This window comes from Geotrypetes seraphini, chromosome 2 (genome assembly GCF_902459505.1).
Source record: "Geotrypetes seraphini chromosome 2, aGeoSer1.1, whole genome shotgun sequence".
Taxonomy (NCBI): domain Eukaryota; kingdom Metazoa; phylum Chordata; class Amphibia; order Gymnophiona; family Dermophiidae; genus Geotrypetes; species Geotrypetes seraphini.
In genome coordinates this window covers 32,381,289-32,408,108 of record NC_047085.1, presented here as the reverse complement: position 1 = coordinate 32,408,108, position 26,820 = coordinate 32,381,289, and the positions used below count along the sequence as shown (strand labels likewise).

The following is a 26,820-nucleotide window of genomic DNA, read 5'->3' as shown; positions in this document are numbered from 1 at the left end:
GGCTTTCAAACTTCCCGCTCCCTCAGCAGCTCCAGTCGCCAGACAAGGAGGGACAAAAGTGATGTCTCGTGCTCCAATAGCGGAGAGCTTCCTATCTCCCCTAGTGTGGAAAACACCTCCCCGGATCCTGGTAGGGCCGCTATGGTGTATCGCTCGATTTTTGGCTGAATGAACGGTGGTAATACAGTCGCAGAGCTTGCTGCCTTAACCACTCCTTTCCTCTTATGCGGAATATTTGATAAAGTTCGATTAAGGTAAGCAATTCAGCCCGAAGAGTAGATTCCCGTGCGAGCTCACGCACAGCGCCTCAGTGCCACCATCTTGTTGGCCCCCGTTTCCATCTTTTCGATCCACCCACTCCAAAAGGGACAGAAAAGTTGGTAATGGCTGTCTGGCGTGTAATTGAAGAAGCAGAGGAGGCAGGAAGATCACCCCTGCGTTTGGGCATTGCTGAATATAATTACCGCCAAAGCAGGTATTTAAAAGAGTTGCAGATAGGGAAAAATGCCAAAAAAGCAGGAGCTTCTTCCAACACATCTCACTCTGTCCAGGTAATTTAATAAGAGGCTGCCTGAGCAATTAAAATGTTTTGGCTGTTTTGATGAAATAAAATAAAATGTGATAGCACGAATCTGCAATACAAAAAAAACAAACCCCAAACTGCTAAATGTAAGCATTGCCATGTCTTTGTTTTAGTGAATCTTTCAGCTAAGCTTGAGCTAAAGTAAACTAACTCTACATGAAAAAAAAGACCTGAAGAAAAAACTGACGACTCACCTCTGGCCCTGGAGAAGGAATTCTGTGCCCTGACATACGAGTCGGGTGATGAGCAGCGTACTTTTTTCATCGACTGTATAGTTGACACTGGAAGCTGGATTTCTGATATGAAGTCATTCTGATCTTCAGAAAATTTATCATTGAAAGAATTCTGTGCCCTAACATACGAGTCGGGTGATGAGCAGCGTATTGTTTTCATCAACTGCATAGCTGACACTGGAGGCTGGATTTCTGATATGAAATCAATCTGATCTTGAGAAAATTTATCATTGTCAAAAAAAAAACCACAATCACTTACCTTACTCTGCCGTGGAAAACAAAGAATAAATTAGGTTCTTACCTGCTAATTTCCTTTTCTGTTAGCTTGTAGATTGGTATAGTTCCTTACGAATGGGTTATATTCCTCACTGCTACCAGCAGGTGGAGACTGAGATCAAACTTGTATATCAATACAGCTTCCCCTCTACTGATCCATTCTGCCGAATAGTCAAACAGAATCTAGGAAAATTTTTAACTGAAAAACAGTAAAATACACTCCAAACAGACCCCTGGCAGCCCGAAGGGACTCCCTACCCATGTAGTTACCTGCCCCAGGAGTTACCCTGAGATAACTTTAAAGGAAGGAGGTTCCTGCCGAAAATGGACCGAAACTGCCAAAATCGGAGTTCCTGCGGTCTACCGCGTCTGAAAAGCCTGGGACTTTCCTGACACTGAGGCCGAGGAACCGACCGACGTGAAAAGGGAATCCCCAGCCAGACCAGCGGTAAGGGAATCCTTACTCCCTGACCGCGGGTGGCTGAAGAACCCTCCGCGTGGGCGTTGGAGGAAGCCCGGGCTTCCCCACGATCCGAAGCTGACTCGCGAGGCACTATCAACGGGGTGCCCTGGCCGCCAGCAACCGCTGCCAACGAGGCTGCCCCACTGCTCTGGCCTGCACAACGCCTGCACAGGCTGGCCCCGAGTACCTCACGTATGGATCACAATGAGTACTTTTGCCCTTTAAATGTGCTCATTGTTCTGGAAAACGCCCTAGCTGAAAGAAAAAGTACCAGTTAGATGAGAAAAACACAAATGAACAGGCAGTTTTATAGGGAAATGAGCACTGTAGACTAGCACACTTCAGGATTTATTTTTTTTTTTTTAAATAAGAACAGACTCCAAGGCTCTCAAGCTGGAGGGCTGACCAACCAGGGGGACAAGCCCCCTGCTGAGGCCCCTAGAAAATATGGAGAGATGGAGGAAGGTGGGGGGAGGGACCCAGCACGAGACCCGCCGGGTTTAAAACCCCTGAGGTCGGACAGGTCCCCAAACAGGATCCATCCAAGCTCTATCCTGCACAAAAAGGGAACCAGGAGTCCAAACACAAAAATCCAACAGTGATTAGAGTGGAGCCGAAATTAGCCTACCACTCTGCTACCGGAGACTGAGGAAGACTGGATCAGTAGAGGGGAAGCTGTACTTATATACAAGTTTGATCTCAGTCTCCACCTGCTGGTAGCAGTGAGGCATATAACCCATCCGTAAGGAACTATACCGGTCTATCAAGCGATATAGAAAACACTGTTAATTGTTGAGAATTGGTTAGCACACCTTAGTAAAAGAGGGCCTTAGTGCCAGTGTGCTTCATAACTTTTAGGCATACCCATTTAGGCCAAGGAAAACCTGGCCTAAATGCATGCACCTACGTCAGGGGTGGACAACTCCGGTCCTCAAGGGCTGGAATCCATTCGGGTTTTCAGGATTTCCCCAATGAATATGCATGAGATCTATTTGCATGCACTGCTTTCAATGCATATTCATTGGGGAAATCCTGAAAACCCAACTGGATTCCGGCCCTCGAGGACTGGAGTTGCCCACCCCTGACCTAGATTTTGCGCACATTGGCGTATAGCGGCAAATTCTACAAATGGCACCTTAATTTAGGTGCCCTACCGATGCTTAAGTTAAGAGGGAAACGCCATTTGAAACGCAACTTAAAGGGCAAATTCAAAGCGTCTATCAGCGCCTGAATAAATGGCACTGGAATTTCACTTCCAAAAGGTGCCTAACACCACTCTAAGTGTGGCTAACGCTAGAAGTATCATTAGATGCCATTAAGCGCCTACATGGGTGTGATTAACATCAAAGATAGGCGCCGGAAATGTAGGCCTTGAAAACCCTTGCCTATATTTCTGGTGTCTATCTTGAAAACCCTGGCCTACATTTCTGGTGCCTATCTTGAAAACCCTGGCCTACATTTCTGGTGTCTATCTTGAAAACCCTGGCCTACATTTCTGGTGCCTATCTTGAAAACCCTGGCCTACATTTCTGGTGTCTATCTTGAAAACCCTGGCCTACATTTCTGGTGTCTATCTTGAAAACCCTGGCCTATATTTCTGGTGTCTATCTTGAAAACCCTGGCCTACATTTCTGGTGCCTATCTTGAAAACCCTGGCCTACATTTCTGGTGTCTATCTTGAAAACCCTGGCCTACATTTCTGGTGCCTATCTTGAAAACCCTGGCCTACATTTCTGGTGTCTATCTTGAAAACCCTGGCCTACATTTCTGATGCCTATCTTGAAAACCCTGGCCTACATTTCTGATGCCTACCTTTTCCGGAGACACAGTTCTCTAAACGCTTTTAAGGCCGCCGCCGACAACAGCACCGGTTTGAAAATCCGGGCCGTAAGCTATACATTTGCGTGTAACTTTAAAAAAATGCTCATGATCTGCCCCTAACCACACCCCCTTTTCAGATCTGCGCACTCAAAATGACACACAACATTTTGCGCAGTGCACAAGCCCAGCTACGAGCGTTAACTTCCAATGAATGCCAGTGAGTGTCAGTTCAGAGATGTTAATTGCCAATTATTGGTGCTGATTAGTTAATTAAGTTATGCATGCAAATTGGCTGTGCTCACCAATTTGTGCCCATAACGTACGGTGCCATATACAGAATTTGGGGTAAAGTTTGTTCCTAGTACCTTAATCTCGGCGCCTTCTTTCTAGAATTTACCTTCAAATTGTGAGAGATCTTTCATTATATCTGGCCTAATGCATTACTTGTGTATTTGCACTAGGATGCACAAGAGAAATGATTTAAGACAGGCCATTGTACTATTCTAATATAAAAAGAACCTGAAAACTCACTTCTTTGTCGACAGGGATATTTTTGCAACATAATAAATGATTCCGGGGACGAACAATGTAATTTTCTTCTTGATAGAATAGGATCAGGATTCTCTTTTGGAACTGGAGTTTCGGGTTTTGGTGGCAACTCGATCTGGTCATCATTATCTAAATAAAAATTAATGAACCAATTATACATACAGTTTCAGACTTGTGGCGGGTATAGGGCACCTACTTTAACCACTGGCTATGATGCCTATTTTTAAAGAAAAGTAGGCACCCGATACTCTGCACAGACTATTAGGCCCTGATTCTGTATAGGACGCCCAGGAGAGGTGTCCTATACAGAATCGGTCCTACACTAAATCCCGATTCTGTAACCTGCGTCCATGGTACAGACGCCGGTTAGAGAATCGGGTTAAATTAGACGCGGCTGCTATACTTATAGCAGCAAGGGATCTCCCTGCTGCAATATGTATAGCGGCCGCAGTTGCGGCCGCCTGTCCCATCACCGACAGGAGGATGCCCAATCCTCCTGCCGGAACCCCCCTGGAACCCTCCTCCCCCCCAAACTGGTAATCGCCGGCAGGAGGATGCCCAATCCTCCTGCCAGAAAGCCCGATGATCTGACGACCGCCCCCCAAAACTAACCTCCCTCCCCCAACTAACCTTTACATGTTGGTCAGCTGGACGGGTCTTGCTGCCGTCCAGCCGACGGGCCCGCCTCGTGGAAATGAGACGGGCCCGCCCCTTCCCGGCCCATCCCCGCTAAATCTAAGGCCTGATTGGCCCAGGCTCTAGAAGTCTGGACCAATCAGGCCTTAGGCATAGCGGGTCCGCCCATCCCCACTAATCCTAAGGCCTGATTGGCCCAGGTGCCTAGCCTGGTGCCTAGCCTGGGCCAATCAGGCCTTAGATTTAGCGGGGATGGGCCGGGAAGGGGCGGGCCCGTCTCATTTCCACAAGGCGGGCCCGTCGGCTGAACGGCAGCAAGACCCGTCCAGCCGACCAACATGTAAAGGTTAGTTGGGGGAGGGAGGTTAGTTTTGGGGGGGAGGGTCATCGGGCTTTCCGGCAGGAGGATTGGGCATCCTCCTGCCGGCGATTACCAGTTTGGGGGGGAGGGGGGTTCCAGGGGGGTTCCGGCAGGAGGATTGGGCATCCTCCTGTCGGCGATTACTAGTTTGGTGGGGAGGGGGGTTCCAGGGGGGTTCCGGCAGGAGGATTGGGCATCCTCCTGTCGGCGATGGGACAGGCGGCCGTGACCGCGGCCGCTATACTTATTGCAGCAGGGCGATCCCTTGCTGCCATAAGTATAGCGGCCGTGTCTACTTACAATGTAGACCAACATTTTGCTGGCCTACATTTTAAGCGTCTCTTCCTCTACTAGGGAGACACGTAGGGCCGCCTAGGTTCGCCTAAGGCCCGCCTAAGGCCCTTAGGCGAGCTTAGGCGTCTTGCGGGTCTCCCTAGGCTCCCGGAGGTGCCTTCAATATAGGCGGCCTGCCTGGGGAGCATTTTTTTTAAAAACGTGCATCCCGATTGGCTGATTAGACAGCTGTAGGACGCCTACAGCTGCCTAAAATCGGGACGCACTTTGGAGAATCAGAGCCTTAGTGCAAGCAGCAGAAAACGCAGTTACATCTACAGGGGTTTAAAAAAGGATTGGACAATTTCCTGCTGGAAAAGGGGATAGAAGGGTATAGATAGAGGATTACTGCACAGGTCCTGGACCTGTTGGGCCACCACGTGTGCGGACTGCTGGGCACGATGGACCTCTGGTCTGACCCAGCAGAGGCATTGCTTATGTTCTTATGTATCTAGGTCCAACCACTTCTGTCAGTCTTGTTGCTGTTATCAATGCCAACGCTTCAATGTAAGAACAGAAGGAAGAATTAGGAAGAATGACTGTTTTTGAAGTTGGAATTTTTGAACTTTGAACTTTTGGGCGATTGAGTTTTGACACTGATCCCCCTCTTCTACGAAACTGTGATAGCAGTTTCTAGCACGGTGAGCTGAGCTGAATGGCCTGCGTTTCTCCCGACGCTCATAGAGTTCCTATGAGCGTCAGGAGCAGCGCAGGCCATTCAGCGCAGCTCTCTGCGCTACAAACTGCTAGCGCAGTTTAATAGAAGAGGGGGTGGGTGAATCTCACTTTTGGGTGAGCTCCGACAACCGAATCTGCTGCCTATGCCGCTAGCGCTACCCTCACGAAACCTGCACTCCTGCTGAATTATACAGTTAAAATCATAACAAGGTAAGTGCTTTCTTTTTGACTTTCAAGTGATTTGTTTTAAACATTTGAGGAGGCAGGAAGGGAGTGCTATGATGCATTTGATAACACCTTCTTGATTCACTGTTGCTGGTGCTAATTGGTGTTAATGTGACAGAACACTATTATTCACTGAGTATTTTTTAGGGAGTAGCAGTGAGATTCCCTTGCCACGATCAGCTCAGCGGCAACGCGATTCTCCAACCGACGCTGGTTAGAGAATTGGGGTGGCTAGGCAGGGTTAGCTGTCTGTCCATCAGGATGCCTGTGTGCGATTCTCAAAAGCCGTTTAGGCAGCGGCTGAGACTGGGCGTCCTAAACAGAATTCGGCCCTAAGTGACCATAATTGAAAATAAAATATATACACAAAAATTAAAATGAACCCCCTCCCCAAGTCACACTCTGCATGGATTTCAACACTAGAGAAATAGAAAATACTCTCACACACACACAGCTTATACTGTGCAAAATATAAAGATAAGTAAATTTCAAAGGTCAACATATTCAAATCACTAAATTGAAAATAAATGCTTTTCTGTCTTTGTTATCTGGTCATTTTATTTTTCTAATCATGTTGGTCTCAGTCTCTAATTTTTGCTTTGCTCTGTCATTTCAACTATCTTTCCAGGGTCTCCAGTCCATCTGAAACTTCTTCACGCCCTTCCTCTCTTACATCCATCTCTAACATTGATCTTTACCTTTCAGCTTGTTTCCATTTAATTTTCTATGTATCTGTCCATGTTCAGAATCTCTCCCTCTCTCTCTAGAATCTCCCCCACTTACTCTCCTCCATCCAGCATCTTCCCTATCTTGTGCGTGATCTTTCTCTCTCCCTAACCCCCTTAAGCCCAGCATCTCCATCTCTCTATCCCCTCCCTGTGTTCAACACCTTGCTCTCTTATTCCTCCATGTCCAGCATCTCATTCTTTTTTCCTTCCATGTCCAGTATCTCCCCCTTTCTCACTCTCTTTTCCTTTCCGATCTCCCGCATCTCTCTCTCTCTTTCCTTCCTTATTCCCTCCATGTCCAACATCTCCCCATCTATATACATATCTCCTCCCTGTATGCAGTATCTCCCCTTCTCCTCTTGTGTCAAGCACTAAATGTGCTCTCTATCTCCACTGTGTCCTGTCCCCCCCCCCCTGAGCACTCCCCCTCAGAATCAAGGTTTAAAAAAGAAATTATAAGCTCCTGACCTGGTGGGGATCCTCAAGTCCTGCCAGCTTAAGATCTCACCAAAGGTGCCAGAAATTCCTGCATTCAGCTCGGTACCTGGCAGCTGCTTCCTAAGCTGCCAACAACGGAACTCCTATGCATACCCAGTTTCTGCATGCGAGAAAACTGAGCATGCACAGAGTACCAGCACAGACGGCTCAGGAAGCAGCTGCTGATTGCTGAGCTGAACACAGGAGTTTCTGACGCCTTTGGGAATATCTTCAGTTGGTGGGGCTTGGGGGATCCCCACCAGCTAATGCAACAGTGTGCAGCTGTTGGATGGACCTGAGTCAGGCCCACCCATGGCTACGCTGCTACGATTTTGAGTTAGGTCGGTATAAACCCCTGAGAATGAGTTCTAGAGTGTGAGGGCCATTCCTGATAAAGCCTGATGGCAGTTGCTGCATCATGTGGTTTTCTATGTGAGGGTACTATTAAGGATGTTCCTTGGGAGAACCTTGAAGGCTTCAAAGGTGTGTAGAGAGTTAGGCTATTCTTTAAGTACTCTGATCCACTTCCTCTGAAGACCCACTATTTTGAAGCTGCGTTTAAGTCCTAACCCTACCAACTTGTAAACCACCAATATCTGTGTCATTTCCTCTGTAGTCCCCTACCCTATCCTCATCAGTTCCCTTATAAATCCCTACCTGAGCAATATGTATAGATTCATCTCTGTCCTGTGTGGCTGTCTTAATTAGATTGTAAGCTCTTTCAAGCAGAGACTGTCTCTTCAGCGTTTAATGTATAGCGCTGCGTGTGTCTGGTAAGGCTATAGAAATAATAAACGTAGTAGTGGTCTTGATGGAATTTTAGATTTAAATGTTGTATCTAATTTTACATTTTATGAGTGTTTTAATTGTAATCGACCTGTAGGCAGATTTTTTTGGAACATAAATGTAATAAATAAATACTTTTCCGAGGTGTTGTCACTGGTGGTGTCTGACCAACACTATGAATGGAACTATTTTTTAAAAATCACCAGAATTCCAGAAAATTCCTTAAATACATATTTACTGGAGCCATGGCAAATCATGAACCCAGCACGCGGCAGAAAATGCGGCGGCCCTCAGGTCAAAGACCAATGTCCTATTTGAGTCTAGCCTCACCTGCGTACGTTCTGGTTCAACAGGAACTTGTCTAACCCTTTCTTGAATCCCTGGAGGATGCTTTCCCCTATAACAGCCGCTGGAAGAGCGTTCCAGATTTCTACCGCTCTCTGGGTGAAGAAGAACTTCCTTATGTTTGAGATGTTTTTTTTTTATTGGTGCAATATAAAGAACTGTCCAAAAAATACTGGCCCTCTTTTACTAAGTTGCAGCAGAGGTTTTTACTGTGGCCCAAAGCGTTAAATATTCCAACACCGCTCTGCTGTTCACAGGAATTCTATGAGCGTAAGAGCAGCGTTGGAACATTGACTGGTCGGTTTCTACCGTGTGTCTACCGTGTAAAAGGAAGGGGTACCAGATTTTTCCGGAACGAAAATCCAACCCCATGGTCCTGCCCCCAGTCCCGCCGGCCCCACCCTGTTCCACTCGAGTCACGTCCTGTCCCACCCCCGGCCCCACCCCCTCAACCTGTTCAGGAGGGCAACTTTCTTTGTGTTTGTCTCTCCCCCCTGTCCAGCAGCACCCCTTCCCTGCTCCCCCTGTCCAGCAGTAGCCCTTCTCCCTTCCTTTTACCACCCCCCTGTCCAGCAGTACCCCTTCTCCCTTCCTTGTTCCCCCTGTCCAGTATCCGCTAGCCCAAGCAGCTTCGGGGCTTTTGCTAGGCAGGCCCGCCTCGCATTATCGAAGTGGGCCAGCCTAGTAAATGCCCTGCGGCTGCCGCTGCTGGTCCAGGGGTGAGAAGAAGAGGTGTCCCGACAATGGCAGCATAGTCAGAAGGCCGGAAGTCAGCCGGCGTCAGAGATCGGGGCAGAAGGCAGGAAATCAGCTGAAGCAGGTACTGTGCATGTGAGCCACGGAGGCACGGAGTTTGAAGTGTGCATGCGCGCTAAGGGTTTTATTATAGCGGATAAGTAAATCATATCTTGCTGTTTAAACAGGGTGTGCCCTTATCTCCTTACCATAATCAGCTTCCGCATAATTGTCTTCGTCTGTCTGAGGTGAAGATTTTGTAGTTCCAAGTACCTCACTCTGGAGCCAGGGGTGGCTCAACAGATTAGCCAGAGTATGTCGTAATCTTCTCTTTTTCCTGAAAATCCTGGCATGAATAGAAGAGAAAGACCAAAAGCAAAAATTCAAAAAATTCCACAACCAACAATTGCAAAAATCAAAACAAAATGGAACTTTTAATATAAAACTTAATAAATCATCATTTTATCCAGCATACTAATCCAAACAAGGTTAGATAACCTGTGGCAGGGAGGAAAGGCCTCAGACTATGTGTCCGTGTCACATACCAGCCTCACGGCCATTCAGCCAATGCGGACAAAAGTTTCAATCACTGGCCTTCCTCCTACCACCTCCTGTGCAAAATCACATTATGTAATGTGCAAAATCAAGCTTTTATTATATAAATACTACAAAATATGAAAACCCACTTATCTCAGTAGCGTCAGACGAATCATCCTAAAGAATAATTCTGATTCTTTCTGATTCCGATGAGCTTATTTTGCAATATCTTCTTCAGAGCATCAGAACAGACATCAAAGTATATACAACAATAACTACGTCTCAGTCCATATCAGCCTGTTGAATTAGTTTTTAGGATGATACATCTGACGCCACTGAGATAAGTGGTTTTTCATATTTTGTAGTATTTATATAATATAAGCGTGATTTTGAACATTACATAGTGTGATTTTGCACAGGAGGTGGTAGGAGGAAGGCCTGTGATTGAAACTTTTGTCCGCATTGGCTGAATGGCCGTGAGGCTGGTATGTGACACGGATGTGTAGTTTGAGGCCTTTCCTCCATACCACAGATTATCTAACCCTGTATGGATTAGTATGCTGGATAAAATGATGATTTATTAAGTTTTATATGAATGGAAGAAATAAATACCTCAGTAGACTCAGTTTCACTTCCACATAAGAACAGCACTATCAGAATCTGTTTTTTCTCTGAAATTCTAAATAAAATGGTGTGAGCATTTCTTAAAAAATTGCAATCCTTACCCTTAAAAATCTATACTCTCTGTGGTCAGTATTCAAAGCAACTTAACTGACCAGAATTGGCTCTTGGCCAGTTAAAATCACTTATGGGTTTTGCTCCCAGGAAAATAACGTTGTTAGAGGCGTGCCGCAGAGATCTGTCCTTGGGCTAGCTCTTTTTAACATCTTTGTGAGTGATACTGCAGAAGGTCTGTCTGGTAAAGTTTGTCTTTTTGCAGACATACCAAACTCTGTAATAGGGTAGACATTCTGGAGGGTATGGATAATATGAGGCAGGATCAAGTGAAGCTTGAAGAATGGTCAAATAATTGTCAACTAAGATTTAATGCTAAAAAAAAAGGGTCATGCACTTGGGGTACAAAAATCCAAGAGAATGGTATATTGTGTACGAAAGAAGAGCTGGATTTGGGAGTGATTGTATCTGATGATCTTAAGGTGGCAAAACAGGTAGAAAAGGTGACGGTCAAAGCCAGGAGGATATTCAATTTCAGATGCATAAGGAGAGGAATGGCCAGTAGGAAAAAGGAGATAACAGTGCCATCGTATAAGTCTCTGGTGAGGTCTCATTTGGAATACTGTGTACAATTCTGGAGACCACAACTTCAAAGAGATCTAAATAGGAGTGAGTTGTTCCAGAGGGCCATTGCAAAATTGGTTAGCGGTCTTTGTCATAAAGTTTATGGGGACAGACTTAAAGACCTGGAATAAAGACAGGAGAGAGGGGATATGATAGAGACATTTAAATAGCTCCATGGCATTAATGTACAAGAAATGAGTCACTTTCAAATGAAGGAAAACTCTGGAATAAGAGAGCATAGGGTGAAGTTAAGAGGTAATCTAAGGAAATAGTTTTTTACAGAAAGAGTAGTAGATGCTTGGAATAGTCTCCTGGTAGAGGTGGTGGAGACAAAGACTTATGTCTGAATTGAAGGAAGTGTGGAATAGGGAGAGGAGGAGATAGTGGATGCTGTGGATGGGCAGACTGGATGGGCCATTTGGCCTTTATCTGCCATCATGTTTCTATGTTAGTATGTTACTAAAGTTCTATGACATCACAATGCAGGTGTAAAGAGCCTTAGCCAATAGGAAGAGGAGATGCAAATGTTAAGAGCCTTAGCCAATATGGAGAGGAGATAGTGGATGCTGCGTATAGGCCGACTGGATGGGCCATTTGGCCTTTATCTGCCATCATGTTTCTATGTTAGTATGCTACTAAAGTTCTATGACATCACAATGCAGGTGTAAAGAGCCTTATCCAATAGGAAGAAGAGATGCAAATGTTAAGAGCCTTACCCAATATGGAGAGGAGATAGTGGATGCTGCGTATAGGCCGACTGGATGGGCCATTTTGCCTTTATCTGCCATCATGTTTCTATGTTAGTATGTTACTAAAGTTCTATGACATCACAATGTAGGTGTAAAGAGCCTTAGCCAACAGGGAGAGAAGGAGATAGTGGATGCTGTGGATGGGCAGACTGGATGGGCCATTTGGCCTTTATCTACCATCATGTTTCTATGTTAGTATGTTACTAAAGTTCTATGACATCACGAAGCACAGAACCTGTACGTCCCCAGGTTCAGAAAAGAGTGCAAGAAAAATCGAATTAAGAACCCAGCATGGATAACGGCTGCGGTAAAAAAAGCGATCAGTGACAAGAAAGCATCGTACAAAAAATGGAAACAGGACCAAACGCAGGCCAACCAAAAGGAACACAAGGAAAGCCAAAAGGAGTGCCACCGAGTGGTTAGGAGAGCAAAGAGGGAATATGAAGAGAGACTAGCGGGAGAGGCAAAAAATTTCAAATCATTCTTCAGGTACGTAAAGGGAAAGCAACCAGCGAGGGAGGAAGTGGGGCCCTTGGATGATGGGGATAGAAAGGGAGTATTGAGGGAGGAAAAAGAAATAGCGGACAAGTTAAACGACTTCTTTACGTCGGTCTTCACGAGGGAGGACACATCCAACATTCCGGAACCAGAGGAAATAGAAAATGGAGATCAAGATAGCAAGCTGGTCCAATTAGAGGTGAGCCAGGAGGAGGTCCTCAGGCAGATAGACAAGCTAAAGAGCGACAAGTCGCCAGGCCCGGACGGCATTCACCCAAGGGTGCTCAAGGAATTAAGGAATGAAATAGCAGAGACACTTCAGCAAATATGCAACCTATCCCTAAAAACTGGAGAGATCCCGGAGGACTGGAAAATAGCAAATGTCACGCCCATCTTCAAGAAGGGTTCAAGGGGCGACCCGGGAAACTATAGGCCGGTAAGCCTCACATCGGTCCCGGGAAAGATGATGGAGGCGCTGATCAAGGACAGCATCTGTGACCATATCGAAAAAAATGGACAGCTAAGGTCGAGCCAGCATGGGTTCTGCAAGGGTAGGTCGTGCCTCACAAACTTATTGTACTTCTTTGAGGGGGTAAATAACCAGGTGGACAAAGGTGAACCCATAGACATAATCTACCTAGACTTCCAAAAAGCCTTCGATAAGGTACCACATGAGCGGTTGCTCAAGAAGCTATGGAATCACGGGGAGGTCCACCGATGGATCAAAAACTGGCTGGCAGACAGGAAGCAGAGGGTTGGTGTAAAGGGCCACTACTCGGACTGGCAAGGGGTCACGAGCGGGGTTCCTCAAGGGTCAGTGCTGGGACCGCTCCTGTTTAACATATTCATTGACGACCTGGAGGCGGGAACAAAATGCGAGGTCATCAAATTCGCAGATGACACCAAACTATTCAGCAAGGTTGAAACCACGGTAGATTGCGAGAATCTCCAAAGGGATCTTACGACATTGGAAGAATGGGCGAAAAAGTGGCAAATGAGCTTCAATGTAGGGAAATGCAAGGTCATGCATATAGGGAGAAGGAACCCGATGTTCACTTACAAAATGGGGGGATCAATGCTAGGGGTCAGTAACCTTGAAAGAGACCTGGGAGTGATGGTAGACACAACACTGAAGGCGTCGGCACAATGCGCCACAGCCTCGAGGAAAGCAAATCAAATGTTAGGTATCATTAAGAAGGGTATCTCGACCAGAACGAAGGAAGTCATCCTGCCACTGTACCGGGCTATGGTGCGCCCGCACCTGGAATACTGTGTACAGTACTGGTCACCGTACCTCAAAAAGGACATGGCAATGCTTGAGGGAGTCCAGAGAAGAGCAACTAAACTGATTAAGGGTATGGAAAACCTTACATACACTGACAGACTGAAGAAGCTGGGGTTGTTCTCCCTGGAAAAGCGGAGACTCAGAGGAGATATGATAGAGACCTTCAAGATCCTGAGGGGCATCGAAAAGGTTGACAAGGATAGATTTTTCAATTTGAAAGAAACCACAAGAACAAGGGGTCACTCGATGAAATTGAAGGGGGATAGGTTTAAAACAAACGCAAGGAAATTCTTCTTCACACAGAGGGTGGTGGACACATGGAACACCCTTCCGGAGGCCGTAATAAGAAATAGCACAGTACAGGGTTTCAAGGATGACCTGGATAGGTTCCTGGAGGACAAAGGGATTGAGGGGTACAGATAAGAGCAGTGGAAAGTTTAGAGATAAGTGTTGAGGTAGGCATAAAATTAGTCAAGGACCGCAGATCAGGCAATATGCCTAATGGGCCACCGCGTGAGCGGACCGCCGGGCTAGATGGACCTCTGGTCTGCCCCGGCGGAGGCGACTACTTATGTACTTATGTACTTAAAGAGCCTTAGCCAACAGGGAGAGAAGGAGATAGTGGATGCTGTGGATGGGCAGACTGGATGGGCCATTTGGCCTTTATCTGCCATCATGTTTCTACATTTCTAAGGAGCTATCTATCCACTGTTATTCAACATCACTTAACCAAAATTAGTGCCAAAATTAAACTGAATATCACCTCAAATCACTAAAGTGAAAGCTGGTTATTTTGTGGGGGATCCTGGGATGGAGTCAGCACATATACAATTAAATGTCAATATTCAGCACTTAACCACCTAAATTAAGCAGCCATATTGAACCGTATAAAAATCAGTCCTGTCCTTATGCGATGTTGCTTAGGCAGTAAGGTTCAAACGATTTTATTGTTGAAAACAGCAAAACATCAGAAGCAAACAAAAAATATCAAAGTCGAGTAAGGAACAAGGAAGCAGCTTCCACAATAAAGTGAAAAGTCTTCAACATTTTGTAGGTACATAATGCTTTGTCACCTACCTAACTATTCCACCTAAAGACCTAGGTCTGAGGACACTGACAACACATACCAGGGCCCTGGACTCTGATGCATTGTTCCGCCCCCCACTCTGACCGAGAACTGTAATCATAGATAAACGTACAAAACCTTATACCCCCCTCCCCACCCAATAGCACAAACCAATATTCAACTATCAAAGAAACCCCTGTTGCTTAGGCAGACACTTTACTGCATAAGACAAAGCTGGCTGTATAAATCCAGATATTCGTTGCCAGTGCCCAGAAATGGCCCAACATTGAATATCTGGGAATAATGGTTTCCAATAAAACATGGTGTCAGGCAAGGATGCATCTTGTACCTGTTCACCCTTTACAGCAAAGCCATCTTCAGAAAAGTAAATTTGGAAGGAGAGAGCATTGGTTTCAAAGTTGGTGGCCGAAATAAAAACAACCTGCGTTATACAGATGATACAACGCTCATCACCAGTAGCAAAGAAGATCTGCTGTATCTACTGAGAAAAGTCAAAGCCAAAAGTCATAACATGGGATTAGAACTGAACATAAACAAGATGAAGATCATAAACAAGGAAAATGATGAAGATTTTGAGCTTGAAGGAGATAGAAGTTGTAAAGGATTTCAATCTCCTGGGCTCTTTCATAAACAAAAGAAGCAACTAGAAGGGAAGAAATATTTTGCACTTAGATGCTCTTCAATAAAGGCTCTTGACAAAGTATTCAAAAGCAAGGAAATAGCACTCCAAATGAAGATCAGACTTGTCCACGTACTAATTTTCTCAGTGGTCAATTATAGGATGTGAATGCTGGACACTATGAAAACAAGACAGAAAGAAAATTGACTCATTTGAGCTTTGGTGCTGGAGAAGGATTTTATGCGTGCCGTGGACAACCAAAGAACTAAACCCTTCTCCTAAATTGTAATTTCCAGCATCTATTATGTAAGCATCATCCAATTATAACTTCCTAGAAAACCCCAGCTATCCCCCTCTATTCTACGCCTGATCTGTATACTTCCCCTGAATTGTAACTTCCTGGATATGTCCAGCTGTCTTACACTGTAATCCGCTTAGAACTGCAAGGTAAAGGCGGAATATAAGTCACTAATGTAATGTAATGTAAATCGATTCTGGAAGAGATCGAACTGGCTATGTCACTCAAAGCCCAAATGATGGAGTTACAACGGTCTCATTTTGGCCACACAGTCAGAAGAGAAAGATCACTGGAGAAGGACATCATGTTTGGGAAGATCAAACGAATCAGGTGAAGAGGACAACTTGCAATCAGATGGCTGGACACATTGAAAACAACCACAGGGATGATGCTGGAGGACCTTACCAGACTAGCACAAAACCAATTTGTTTTTAGATCTGTAATTCATCAATTTGCTGGGACTCGAACATGAGTCAATGGCATCTAACAAATGCTGAAGGTGACTGACTGTCGACACCTCTATACATAAAACAGTTATTTCAAGAGTCCACCTCACCATTAATTACAATTCTTACTGTGAGGGAGGGGTGGCAGGTATCATTTCTCAAGTTTCTTTCCCTCTCTTCTTGGAACAGCATCAGGGTTCACTGGACAGACTACAATAGCAGGACCATAAGGTTATATAATCTGCCAACATTTATTGCGTTACTGTTAAGCTTCACTGCTGGCTATGATGTCACAAAGGTCAATATACAATCAACCAATCAGAACCAATTTCATATGGGGTGATTTGTGACAGTGTTCTGAACAGAGCAATGTGGTGATGCTAAACTTGATTGATATAGTCTATTTCAATTCTTTTTTCCTGATTCTCTAGTTCCCAAATTTAGGAGGAATTTCTACTAAGCAAAATGCATACGTAGTTTTGAAAATTCACTAAAAATATGGAAGTGCAAATGTGCCCACATAACATGTACTTACTACATCTGCAGCTGAGATTACAGGAAAGGTTAAAAGAGAATATGAAGTGAAATGTGCTAAAGAGGCTAAAAAAACCTCACAGCATCAACTTCTTCAGCTACATCAGAAGCAGAAAACCTGTGAGGGAATGCATGGGACTGTTGGATCATCAAGGAGCAAAAGGGGCACTCAGGGAGGATACGGCTTTGGTCTTTAAGGAAGAAGATGTAAGAGATAGAAACATAGAAACATAGAAAGATGACGGCAGAAAAGGGCCATAGCCCATCAAGTCTGCCCACTCCATTAACCCTCCCCAAACAACCCCCTAAAGGGTCGCTCACAGGTGGCATCACCTCTACACAAGGGTGGCATCACCTCTACACAAGGGTGGCGATGCAGAGAAACAGAAAGAAATCTCAGTAAACCTGGAAGACGTACTACTGAGCCAAATCAATAAGTTAAAGAATGGTAAATCATCTGAATTGGATGCTATACATCCCAGGGTACTGAAAGAGCTCAAGCTAGAAATTGCTGATCTGCTGTCGCTAAAATCATCCATAGTTCCTGTAGATTACAGAGTGACCAATGACATGCCGATTTTTAAAAAGGGTTTCGGGGTGATTTGGAATATTATAGCCTGGTAAGCCTGACTTCAGTGCTGGGCAAAATAATAGAAGCAAATATAAAAAATAAAATTGTGCTGGAAAAATTGTCACCCGTTGGCCACAAAACAGGTCTTGTTTTTTCAAGAAATATAATTTCAGAATAGCCTGTTTTTCCAACTCTGTTTTGAAGACCACTATTAAAGTTGCTCGTTTATCAATTATGTCCTTAGAGGATTCAAGGAACTGTGGTGGCAACTGGAGCTACCTTCTTTCTGAAATTCCCAAGCAAGTGCTTAGTCTCGTATGGAAGTGATAAGTATATTTTTTTTGAACCAGTCCAGTTAGAAGACTTTATTAAAGGAAAACCTTTGCTGAAAGCATAATTTCTATTATTAATAACTTTATATATATTGGAAGAGGGTGCATGATTGTGTGGCGCAGTGGTTGGAGCTACAGCCTCAGCACCCTGGGGTTGTGGGTTCAAACCCCGCGCTGCTCCTTGTGACCCTGGGCATGTCACTTAATCCTCCATAGCCCCAGGTACGTTAGATAGATTGTGAGCCCACCGGGACAGATAGGGAAAATGCTTGAGTACCTGATTGAGATAACCTTGATAGGCGGTATATAAAAACCTAATAAACTTGAAACTTATATAGATTGGCCAATTACTGCCTGCGATGTTAAAAGATAGATGGATTTGAGTTTCTAATTGATACTGGTGACCATTATAATGTGGACTATATCATGGTTGATTAATTTCCTTTATATGTTAAGTTGTATTTTATATACAGAATTTAGTGGATATTTGTGAATATTTGTTATTGTAATGAATAATCAAATAAAAAATTAAAGAAAAAAAAATTAAATAAAATTGTGGAACACATAGACCAGGGGTGCCCACACTTTTTGGGCTCGCGAGCTACTTTTTAAATGACCAAGTCACAATGATCTACCAACAATAAAATTTTAAAAAAACACAACGCACACTGTACGCATAGAAAATGTTAATCATCATTCCTATTCCAGGGTTTTCAAAGAGGTCAAAGCAGATGACTCTATGCACTGTCACCTCAGTAACAACCATACAAAAGTAGACAAATACCCACCCCCTCCCTTTTTACTAAACCACGTTAGCAGTTTTTAGTGCAGGGAGCTGCGCTGAATGCCCAGCGCTGCTCTCGACACTCCTAGGCTCCCTGCGCTAAAAACCTCTATTGTGGTTTAGTAAAAGGGGACCATAGTGTAAAATATAGACAGCAGATATAAATTCAGACACATTTTGATCACAAAATTTAAAATAAAATCATTTTCCCTACCTTGTCTGGTGATTTCATGAGTCTCTGGTTGCACTTTCTTCTTCTGACTGTGCATCCAATCTTTCTTCCCTTCTTTTAGCCTGTATGCTTCTTCTCCTCCAGACCTCATTTCTTCCCCCCAACTTTTCCTTCCTCTTCCCTGCCCTTTCTTTCTCTCTGCCTCCCTTTCATTTTTTTCTGTTTCTCTTCTTTCCTTCTGTCTCCCTGCCTGCCCTTTTTCTTTCTTTCTCCCTGCCCTCCCCCAAGCCACTGCCACTGCCATTGCCATCGGGGACCAGGACCCAAACGCCACCAATAACAGGCCCCAAGCTCTCCCTGCTTCGGCCAACCAGCATTCCTCTCAGTGACGTCAATTCTGCCATCGGGAAGAGGAAGGCTGATCAGCCCAAGATCGCGATCAACCTATTGGGGGAAATGCTGCCGGGTCCTGCCTTCGCGGAAACAGAAAGTAGGCAGGACCCGGCAGGAAGAAGAACAAATGCTTGTCTCCCGCATTAGCCCGTAGCGAACGCTTGCTTCAGGGCTCTCAACATGTGCGCGCCGGCTTCTCTTCTCTTCCCTCCGAAACCGGAAGTTATGTCCGGGGGGGGGGGCGGGGAGAAGGGAAGCCGGCGCGCACATGTTGAGAGCCCTGAAGCAAGCGTTCGCTACGGGCTAATGCGGGAGACAAGCATTTGTTCTTCTTCCTGCCGGGTCCTGCCTACTTTCTGTTTCCGCGAAGGCAGGACCCGGTTTTTTGTTCAGCAGCGGCAGATGACAGCTGGGCGGATCGCCCAGCTAAAAGGCCCTAGGGAGAAAGAAAACTGGAGAGGAAGGCTGATCGGCCCGTAGATCAGGACGGCAACACGAGTCTATCACAGAGCCCGGGATAGGCTCCGCGATCGACTCGCGTTGCCTTCCTGAGCTACTGGTCGATCGCGATCGACGCGTTGGGCACCCCTGACATAGACAAACATGATTTATTTATTTAAAAGATTTCTTAACCGCCTATAACTAGGCAGTTTTACAAAAAACAATCATATAAAATAAAAGACATACAACATGTATTATACAAATAATAACAGGACCTTCATATCAGTCTTATTTTACAGCACTCGACAGCGTATCAATACAGAAAAATTCATAATTCTGGAAAAAAAAGCATTTATTGAAATGCTTCTACAAATAACGTTGTTTTCAGAAGTTTCTTAAACTTCTGAACATCTACAAGAGCTCATGGTGGTCCAGTCAACTTATCCCACAGTGTTATTCCCATGAAAGAGATAGTGGAGGATCTAGTGCTCTCATAGTGCGCTGCTGAGAACAGAGTCAGCATGGGTTCAGCCAAGGGAGGTCATGCCTCACCAATCTGCTTCATTTCTTTGAAAGTCTGATAAACATGTAGATATAGGTGAGCTGGTTGATGGAGTGTGTCTAGATTGTCAGAAAAGCTTTTTACAAATTTCCTCATGATAGACTCCTGAGAAAATTAAGGAAGTCATGGGCTAGGAGGCAATGTTCTGTTGTGAATTAGGAATGGGTTATTAGACAGAAAACAGAGAGTAGGGTTAAATGGCCATTTTTTTTAAAAGGAAGAGGGTAAATAGTGGAGTGCCACAGGGATCTATACTGGGACAGGTGCTATTTATAAATTATCTGAAAACTGGAGCAACAGATGAGGTAGTTAAATTTGCAGATGACACTAAACTATTCAAAGTTGTCAAAACACACGAGGATTGTAAAAAACATTGCAGGAAGACCTTAGGAAATTGGAAGACTGGGTATTCAAATGGCAGATGAAATTTAATGTGGACAAATGCAAGAAGAATAATCCAAATCAGTTACTTTATGCAGGGTACACCTTAGGAGTCAGCACCAAAGAAAAAGATTTGGTTGTCACCGTAGACCAGACATGGGCAAATCCAGTACTCGAGGGCCAGAATCCAATCGGGTTTTCAGGATTTCCCCAATGAATGTGCATGACATCTATTTGCATGCACTGCTTTCAATGCATATTCATTGGGGAAATCCTGAAAACCCGATTGGATTCCAGCCCTTGAGGACCAGAGTTGCCCATGTCTGCCATAGACACTAAGCTGAAATCTTCTGTCCAGTGTACAGATGCAGCAAAAAAAAAAAACCAGGATGCTAGGAATTATTAGGAAAGGGATGGTAAATAAAACCAGGGATATTATAATGCCTCTGTATCATTCCATGATGTATCCTCACAATGAGTACTGCATACAGTTCTGGTCACCGTATTTCAAAAAAGATATAGCAGAATTAGAAAAGGCTCAAAGAAGAACGACCAAAATGATAAAGGGGATGGAATTGAGGAAAGATTAAAGAGGCTGGGGCTCTTCAGCTCGGAAAAGATATGGCTATGATTGAAAATCCTGACGGTTTAGACCGGGTAAGACTGAATCTTTCACCCTTTCAAAAAGTATAAAATCCAAGGGGACACTCAATGAAATTACATGGAAATACTTTTAAAACAAATAGGAGGACATTTTTTTTTTTTACTTATAGAATAGTTAAGCTCCGGAACTCATTGCTAGAGGACATGGTTACAGTGGTTAAAATAGCAGGGTTTAAGAAAGGTTTGGACAAGTTCTTGAAGGAAAGCTCAGGAAGCCACCTGTCAGGTACTTGTGGATTACAAGGACCATTGGTCTGAGTGTGTGTGTGTGTGTGCTTGCATGTGTGTATATGTTAACCTGGGGGACCTGGGACCATATGTCACTCTATCCTACTGTACTATCCTATAGGTGACACCTTCAGCCATAAGGGCTACTGGGGTGGTGGACAGGTGGGTGTAGTAGGTTTGGGGGGAGTTTTGAAGGGCTCACCAAAAGGGGTTATGGTTCAAATCTATGTCCTGCAGTGTCCTTACCTGCTTACCAAATTCATGGCATGATTGCACTGCCCATGTGTTCCTTCTGCATGATAAGATATGAAGAGTGCGAGAAAGATACGAGGCTTAGCAAACAGACATTGTATAGAACCAAAATTTGCCCTCGTTGATCTTTGAATTAAAATCAACATTTCTGACAGGCTTTCAGCACAAAGTCTTAATTCTTACCTGACTAAATTTTCTCTGTAAGAAATACTGTGGCATGGATTCAAAGTTATGTTTCCTTGATCATCATGCAGAGAACTGTTTTCATTCAGCACGTAGTAGCCGTTAGTGAGCAGCCGAGGGCTGTGACGATAAGCCAAGGGTAACCCCATGCATGAATGCTTCACAGTGGTGCCACCAGGTGAACCACATCTGTCACTATGTGAGAAATGGACAGATCAGCATGTATTTCTTTTTAAAACTCTTTCTTTATGCACACAATCAACTGAGCATCCTTTTCTCCCAAGGGCGGCTCAAGGCCCTTTTCCCCTCAGGCCCAGCAGTTTCCTTTCCTTCCCTATCATGAGATGTCCAGCATCTCCCCTTCTATCCCCTCCCAAAAAGTCCAACATCTTCTCTTTCCCAAGGAGTCCAGACTTTCCCCTTCCCTCCCCCCCCACCAAATGTTCAGCCTCTCCCTCTATCTTCCCTATATTCAGCAATGCAACTTACATCTCTTAGCACTCTCTTCTGGCTGCTGCACTGGCCAGCCTGGCAACTAAGAGTCAGAGCAGCAGGATCAGAGTTTTGTGCATCTACACATGCTTAAGGCCTGCCATATCCCACCTCCTGGAGAGAGCAGGATACGGCCAGGCCTCACCCTTGCAGGCGCACAAGATCTCATGATGACTCAGGATACAGAGGGAGGTGCCTAAAGCCTGATTGGCTCAGATGCCTAAGGCTCCACCCCTTGGGAGGGGGTCTTAGGTGACTGAGCCAATCAGGGCCTTTTCATTTTTTTTTTTAAATGGGACAGATATTTTGCATAACACACGCAAAATATCTGTGCCATTGAAAAAAAAATGGAAAAAAAAATCAGGCAAACCCAAGTCTAGAGCAATCGGTTTTTACAATTGCTAAAACCCAATGCAAAATAGCCAAGCGACGTTAGTGTATCAATCGCTTGGCTATTTTGCATGGGGTTTTAGCTAATTTCCATGGCCGGATCGGAAAATGGGCGATCAAGGGGAAAACCACGCTGTGGGCTGTTTTGTGCATCAGGTTGGTAACAGCGATCGTCGTTAAAGCTGTGAAAATAGACGATTGCTGACTTTAGTCCATCCCCCAGTTGGTATGTTTTAGCTTGGGAAGTTCCCATGTGCTAAACCTAGATTCAACACTTTTTTAGGACTTTTTCATCTTTTTTTTTTCTGCAGATCCCATGCTAATTTTTCCATTAGCGAATGGGACTTGGAAAAAATTTACATGGGAGCATTTACCACCTCCCATTTATAAGGCAATAACGGGCAAATTCTGCCTAGTTAGGCGTTTACATCAGCCTAATTTAATTGGTACATCAGCCTAATTTAATTGGTACATAGACTAAGGGCTCCTTTTATCAAGCCACACTAGCGGGGTTAGCGCGTCGGACATTTCATCACGCGCTAACCCCCGCGGCCGTCTAAAAAACTAACGCCCGCTCAATGCAGGCGTTAGCGGCCAGTGTGGCAGGCGGTTGAACGCACGGTATTACGCATGTTTAACCCCTACCGCAGCTTGATAAAAGGACCCCTAAACTGTGCAAGACAATGCCGGGCAGACAATCGCACGCAGGACGTCAGCGCACAGTTGTCTCAGGCGGTTTTGACACGTCACCATTTCATTAATAGGCTTAATCAGTGCCTATAATTGGCACTTAACACCTCATAATTGGTTTTAATTGGACATAATTGGAAGTTTAGGTGCTTAATTCGAAAAACGCAATCCTATAAAAAGTGGACTCCTAGTCCAAAGCGCCTACCTGAAATTGGCTGTGGTTAGGAGCAGATCGTGGGCATGTTTTCGAGTTAGGGGCCTACCTTAGGCACAGGTATTCAGACAAAGAAAACCCTGGCCTAAATTTAAAATACTTAACTTTTAGAGAATTGTACTTAGAATCATATTAGCCGGTGCTGATTTTTTAGGAATTAGGCCCTATTTTAAAAAGATTGCATTGGTTGCCGATATTGTTTCGCATCCAATTCAAAGTTTTGAAACTTGTCCAACAAGGTGTTTATATACCTTGCCAAATTATTTAGCCAAATGCCTAACACTATATACTCCACCAAGGATGCTGAGGTCACAGAATCGTTGGTTGTTAGACAGAACAAAGGGGAATATTTTACGATACGTACAGACCATAAATTCATGTTTGTCTATAGCTGGACCACTGACGTGGAATGCATTGTCTGATACCTACGTTTTTGTAGAAATCCACTGCAATTCTTACATGCTAATTTTCTTTCTGTTAGTCTGTAGACTGGTATAGTCCTTACGAATGGGTTATATGCCTCACTGCTACCAGCAGGTGGAGACTGAGAACAAATTTGTACATCAGTATAGTTTCACCCCTAGCCATCCAGTCTGCCGAATAGCCAAGCAGAACCTAGGAATGACTTCAACTGAAAACAGTATATAACACACTCCGAACAGGAGTGGAAAAACAACAAATACTTATAAACTACTGTTGGAACATGTGTAGAACTTAATCCTGGTATAGAAAACATCCCCACAGCTCACCAGCTAAGCCAGCTGAGCTGTTTGTTCAAGCTTTTCTAAGCTAATATTCTGCTTCTTAAGTTACCGTATTTGCCGGCGTATAAGACGACTTTTCAGTACCTTAAAATCCTTCCCAAAGTCGGGGGTCGTCTTATACGCCGGGTACTGTTTACATGCAGTGGCGTACCAAGGGGGGGGGCGGAGGGGACGGTGCGCCCCGGGTGCCAGCCCTAAGGGGGTGCTCCCGGCCTTGCCGTTCAATCCCCCCCCCACCCCCGAAGGACCGCTCGCCCCACTGACCTTCCTGCACCACCTGTGAAGCAGTCCGCAGCAGGATCGCGAAGTCAGCATCAGCGATCCCGCCCCTCCTCTGACGTCAGAGGAGGGGCGGGACCGTGGCGCAGGAAGCAGCGCAGGGATCGCTGACGCTGACTTCGTGATCCTGCTGCGGCTGCTTCATAGGTGGTGCGGGGAGGCCAGGGGGGCGAGCGGTCCTTCGGGGTGGGTCGGGGCATCAGGCCTTCAGGGTGGGGCGGGCGGGCAGGCAGGCAGGCTTTCAAGGGGGAGGGGGTGACAGGCAGGCAGGCAGGCCTTCAAGGGGGAACAGGCCTTCGGGGGGGTGCAGGCCTTCAAGGGGGTGCAGGCCTTCAAGGGGGGGGGGCAGGCAGGCCTTCAGGGGGGGTGCAGGCCTTCGGGGGGGTGTAGGCCTTTGGGGGGGTGCAGACCTTCAAGGGGGTGCAGGCCTTCAAGGGGGGGGACAGGCCTTCAAGGGGGGAAAGGCAGGCAGGCAGGCCTTCAAGGGGGAGACAGGCCTATAAGGGGGGGACAGGCCTACAAGGGGGTGGGACAGTCCTTCAAGGGGGGGACAGGCCTTCGGGGGGGGGGCAGACTTTCAAGGGAGTGCAGGCCTTCAATGGGGGGTGCAGACCTTCAAGGGGGGGGTGCAGGCCTTCAAGGGGGAGACAGGCCTTCAAGGGGGGGAAAGGCAGGCAGGACTTCAAGGGGTGACAGGCCTACAAGGGGGGGGACAGGCCTACAAGGGGGGGGACAGGCCTTCGGGGGGTGCAGACCTTCAAGGGGGGGACAGACAGGCAGAAGGTTGTGCAGAAGGTGTGCGGAAGAAGGGGTAGTCTTATACGGCGAGTATATAACAAACTCTATATTTTAACTGTAAAAGTTGGGGGGTCGTTTTATACGCCCAGTCGTCTTATACGCCGGCAAATATGGTAATTCTTTTTCTTCAGAATATCATCTTTTTTTTAATAGGTTATCAGATTTGTGCTGCTTTATTGAAGTAATGCAGTAGATGAGTGGGTGAGATGTAATTTATAAGTTGAGATGGTATAATCTTATGATTTTTGCTGATGTATATGATTTTTAAGATGTTTAAATCCTGAAATGTGTATGTGATATTGTGAGCCGCCTTGGATAAAGGCGGATTAAAAATGTCTTAAATAAATAAGTGCTTCCACCACTTTAATTTAGTGTTAGATGAGTAGGCTAATGTGAACACTCTAAGAACATAAGAATAGCCTTACTGGGTCAGACCAATGGTCCATCAAGCCCAGTAGCCTGTTCTCACGGTGGCCAAAACCCAAGGACTAGTAATATTCCATACTATCAATACAGAGCAAGCACTGGCTTCCCCCATGTCTTTCTCAATAACAGATTATGGACTTTTCCTCCAGGAACTTGTCCAAACCTTCCTTAAAACCAGCTACGCTATCCGCTCTTACCACATGCTCTGGCAACGCGTTCCAGACCTTAACTATTCTCTGAGTGAAAAAAAAATTTCCTCCAATTGGTTTTAAAAGTATTTCCCTGTAACTTCATTGAATGTCCCCTAGTCTTTGTAATTTTTGACGACATGAAAAATCGATCCACTTGAACCCGTTCCACTCCACTCAGGATTTTGTAGACTTCAATCCTATCTCCCCTCAGCCATCTCTTTTCCAAGCTGAAAAGCCCTAACCGTTTTAGTCTTTCCTCAAACGAGAAGAGTTCCATCCCCTTTACCATCTTGGTCACTCTTCTTTGAACCTTTTCTAGGGCCACTATATCTTTCTTGAGATAACGAGACCAGAATTGAACGCAATACTCCAGATGAGGTCGCATCACGGAGCGATACAGTGGCATTATAACATTCTTAGTCTTGTTAACCATCCCCCTTTTAATAATTCCTAGCATCCTGTTTGCTTTTTTGGCTGCTGCCGCATATTGGGCTGAAGGTTTCATCATATTGTCTACGATGATACCCAGATCCTTTTCTTGGGCGCTAATCCCCAAGGTGGACCTTAGCATCCGGTAACTGTGATTCAGGTTATTCTTCCCAATGTGCATCACTTTGCATTTGTCCACATTAAATTTCATCTGCCATTTGGACGCCCAGTCTTCTAATTTCCTAAGGTCCGCCTGCAATTTTTCACAATCCGCATGCGTTTTAACAACTTTGAACAGTTTAGTGTCATCTGCAAATTTAATCACCTCACTCGTCGTTCCAATTTCCAGATTATTTATAAATACCGTATTTTTTGCTCCATAAGTCACACTTTTTCCACCCCCAAAAAGGAGGTGGAAAAGTGGGTGCGTCTTATGGAGCGAAGACGACCCGCACCCCCCCCTCCTCCCGGTAGCATTTTAAATCACCGCCCGCCCTTTAAAAACACGGCCTGCCTGCCGGCCTTTCCTTTTCAAATATCACCCCCTTCCCCCGCCCACCCCGCAGTACCTCTTAAAACGCCCTTAAGCCTGGTGGTCCAGCGG

General features: G+C 45.3%; 1 protein-coding gene across 7 annotated transcripts in view; it reads right to left on the bottom strand.

The window, feature by feature from the left end:
• TMEM71 (transmembrane protein 71) overlaps window positions 1-26,820 on the bottom strand; it is a 63,668-nt gene that overhangs the window by 22,290 nt on the left and 14,558 nt on the right. For 5 of the 7 annotated variants that reach the window (XM_033935313.1, XM_033935317.1, XM_033935318.1 and 2 more), the window contains 4 exons: window positions 21,544-21,738; window positions 9,439-9,575; window positions 3,908-4,054; window positions 778-1,029 (listed from right to left, as the gene is read on the bottom strand). In XM_033935313.1, coding sequence (XP_033791204.1) covers window positions 778-1,029; window positions 3,908-4,054; window positions 9,439-9,575; window positions 21,544-21,738 — 731 coding nt within the window. The remainder of the gene's footprint in view (window positions 1-777; window positions 1,030-3,907; window positions 4,055-9,438; window positions 9,576-21,543; window positions 21,739-26,820) is intronic. The other 2 variants (XM_033935315.1, XM_033935319.1) reach the window with 2 other exon arrangements.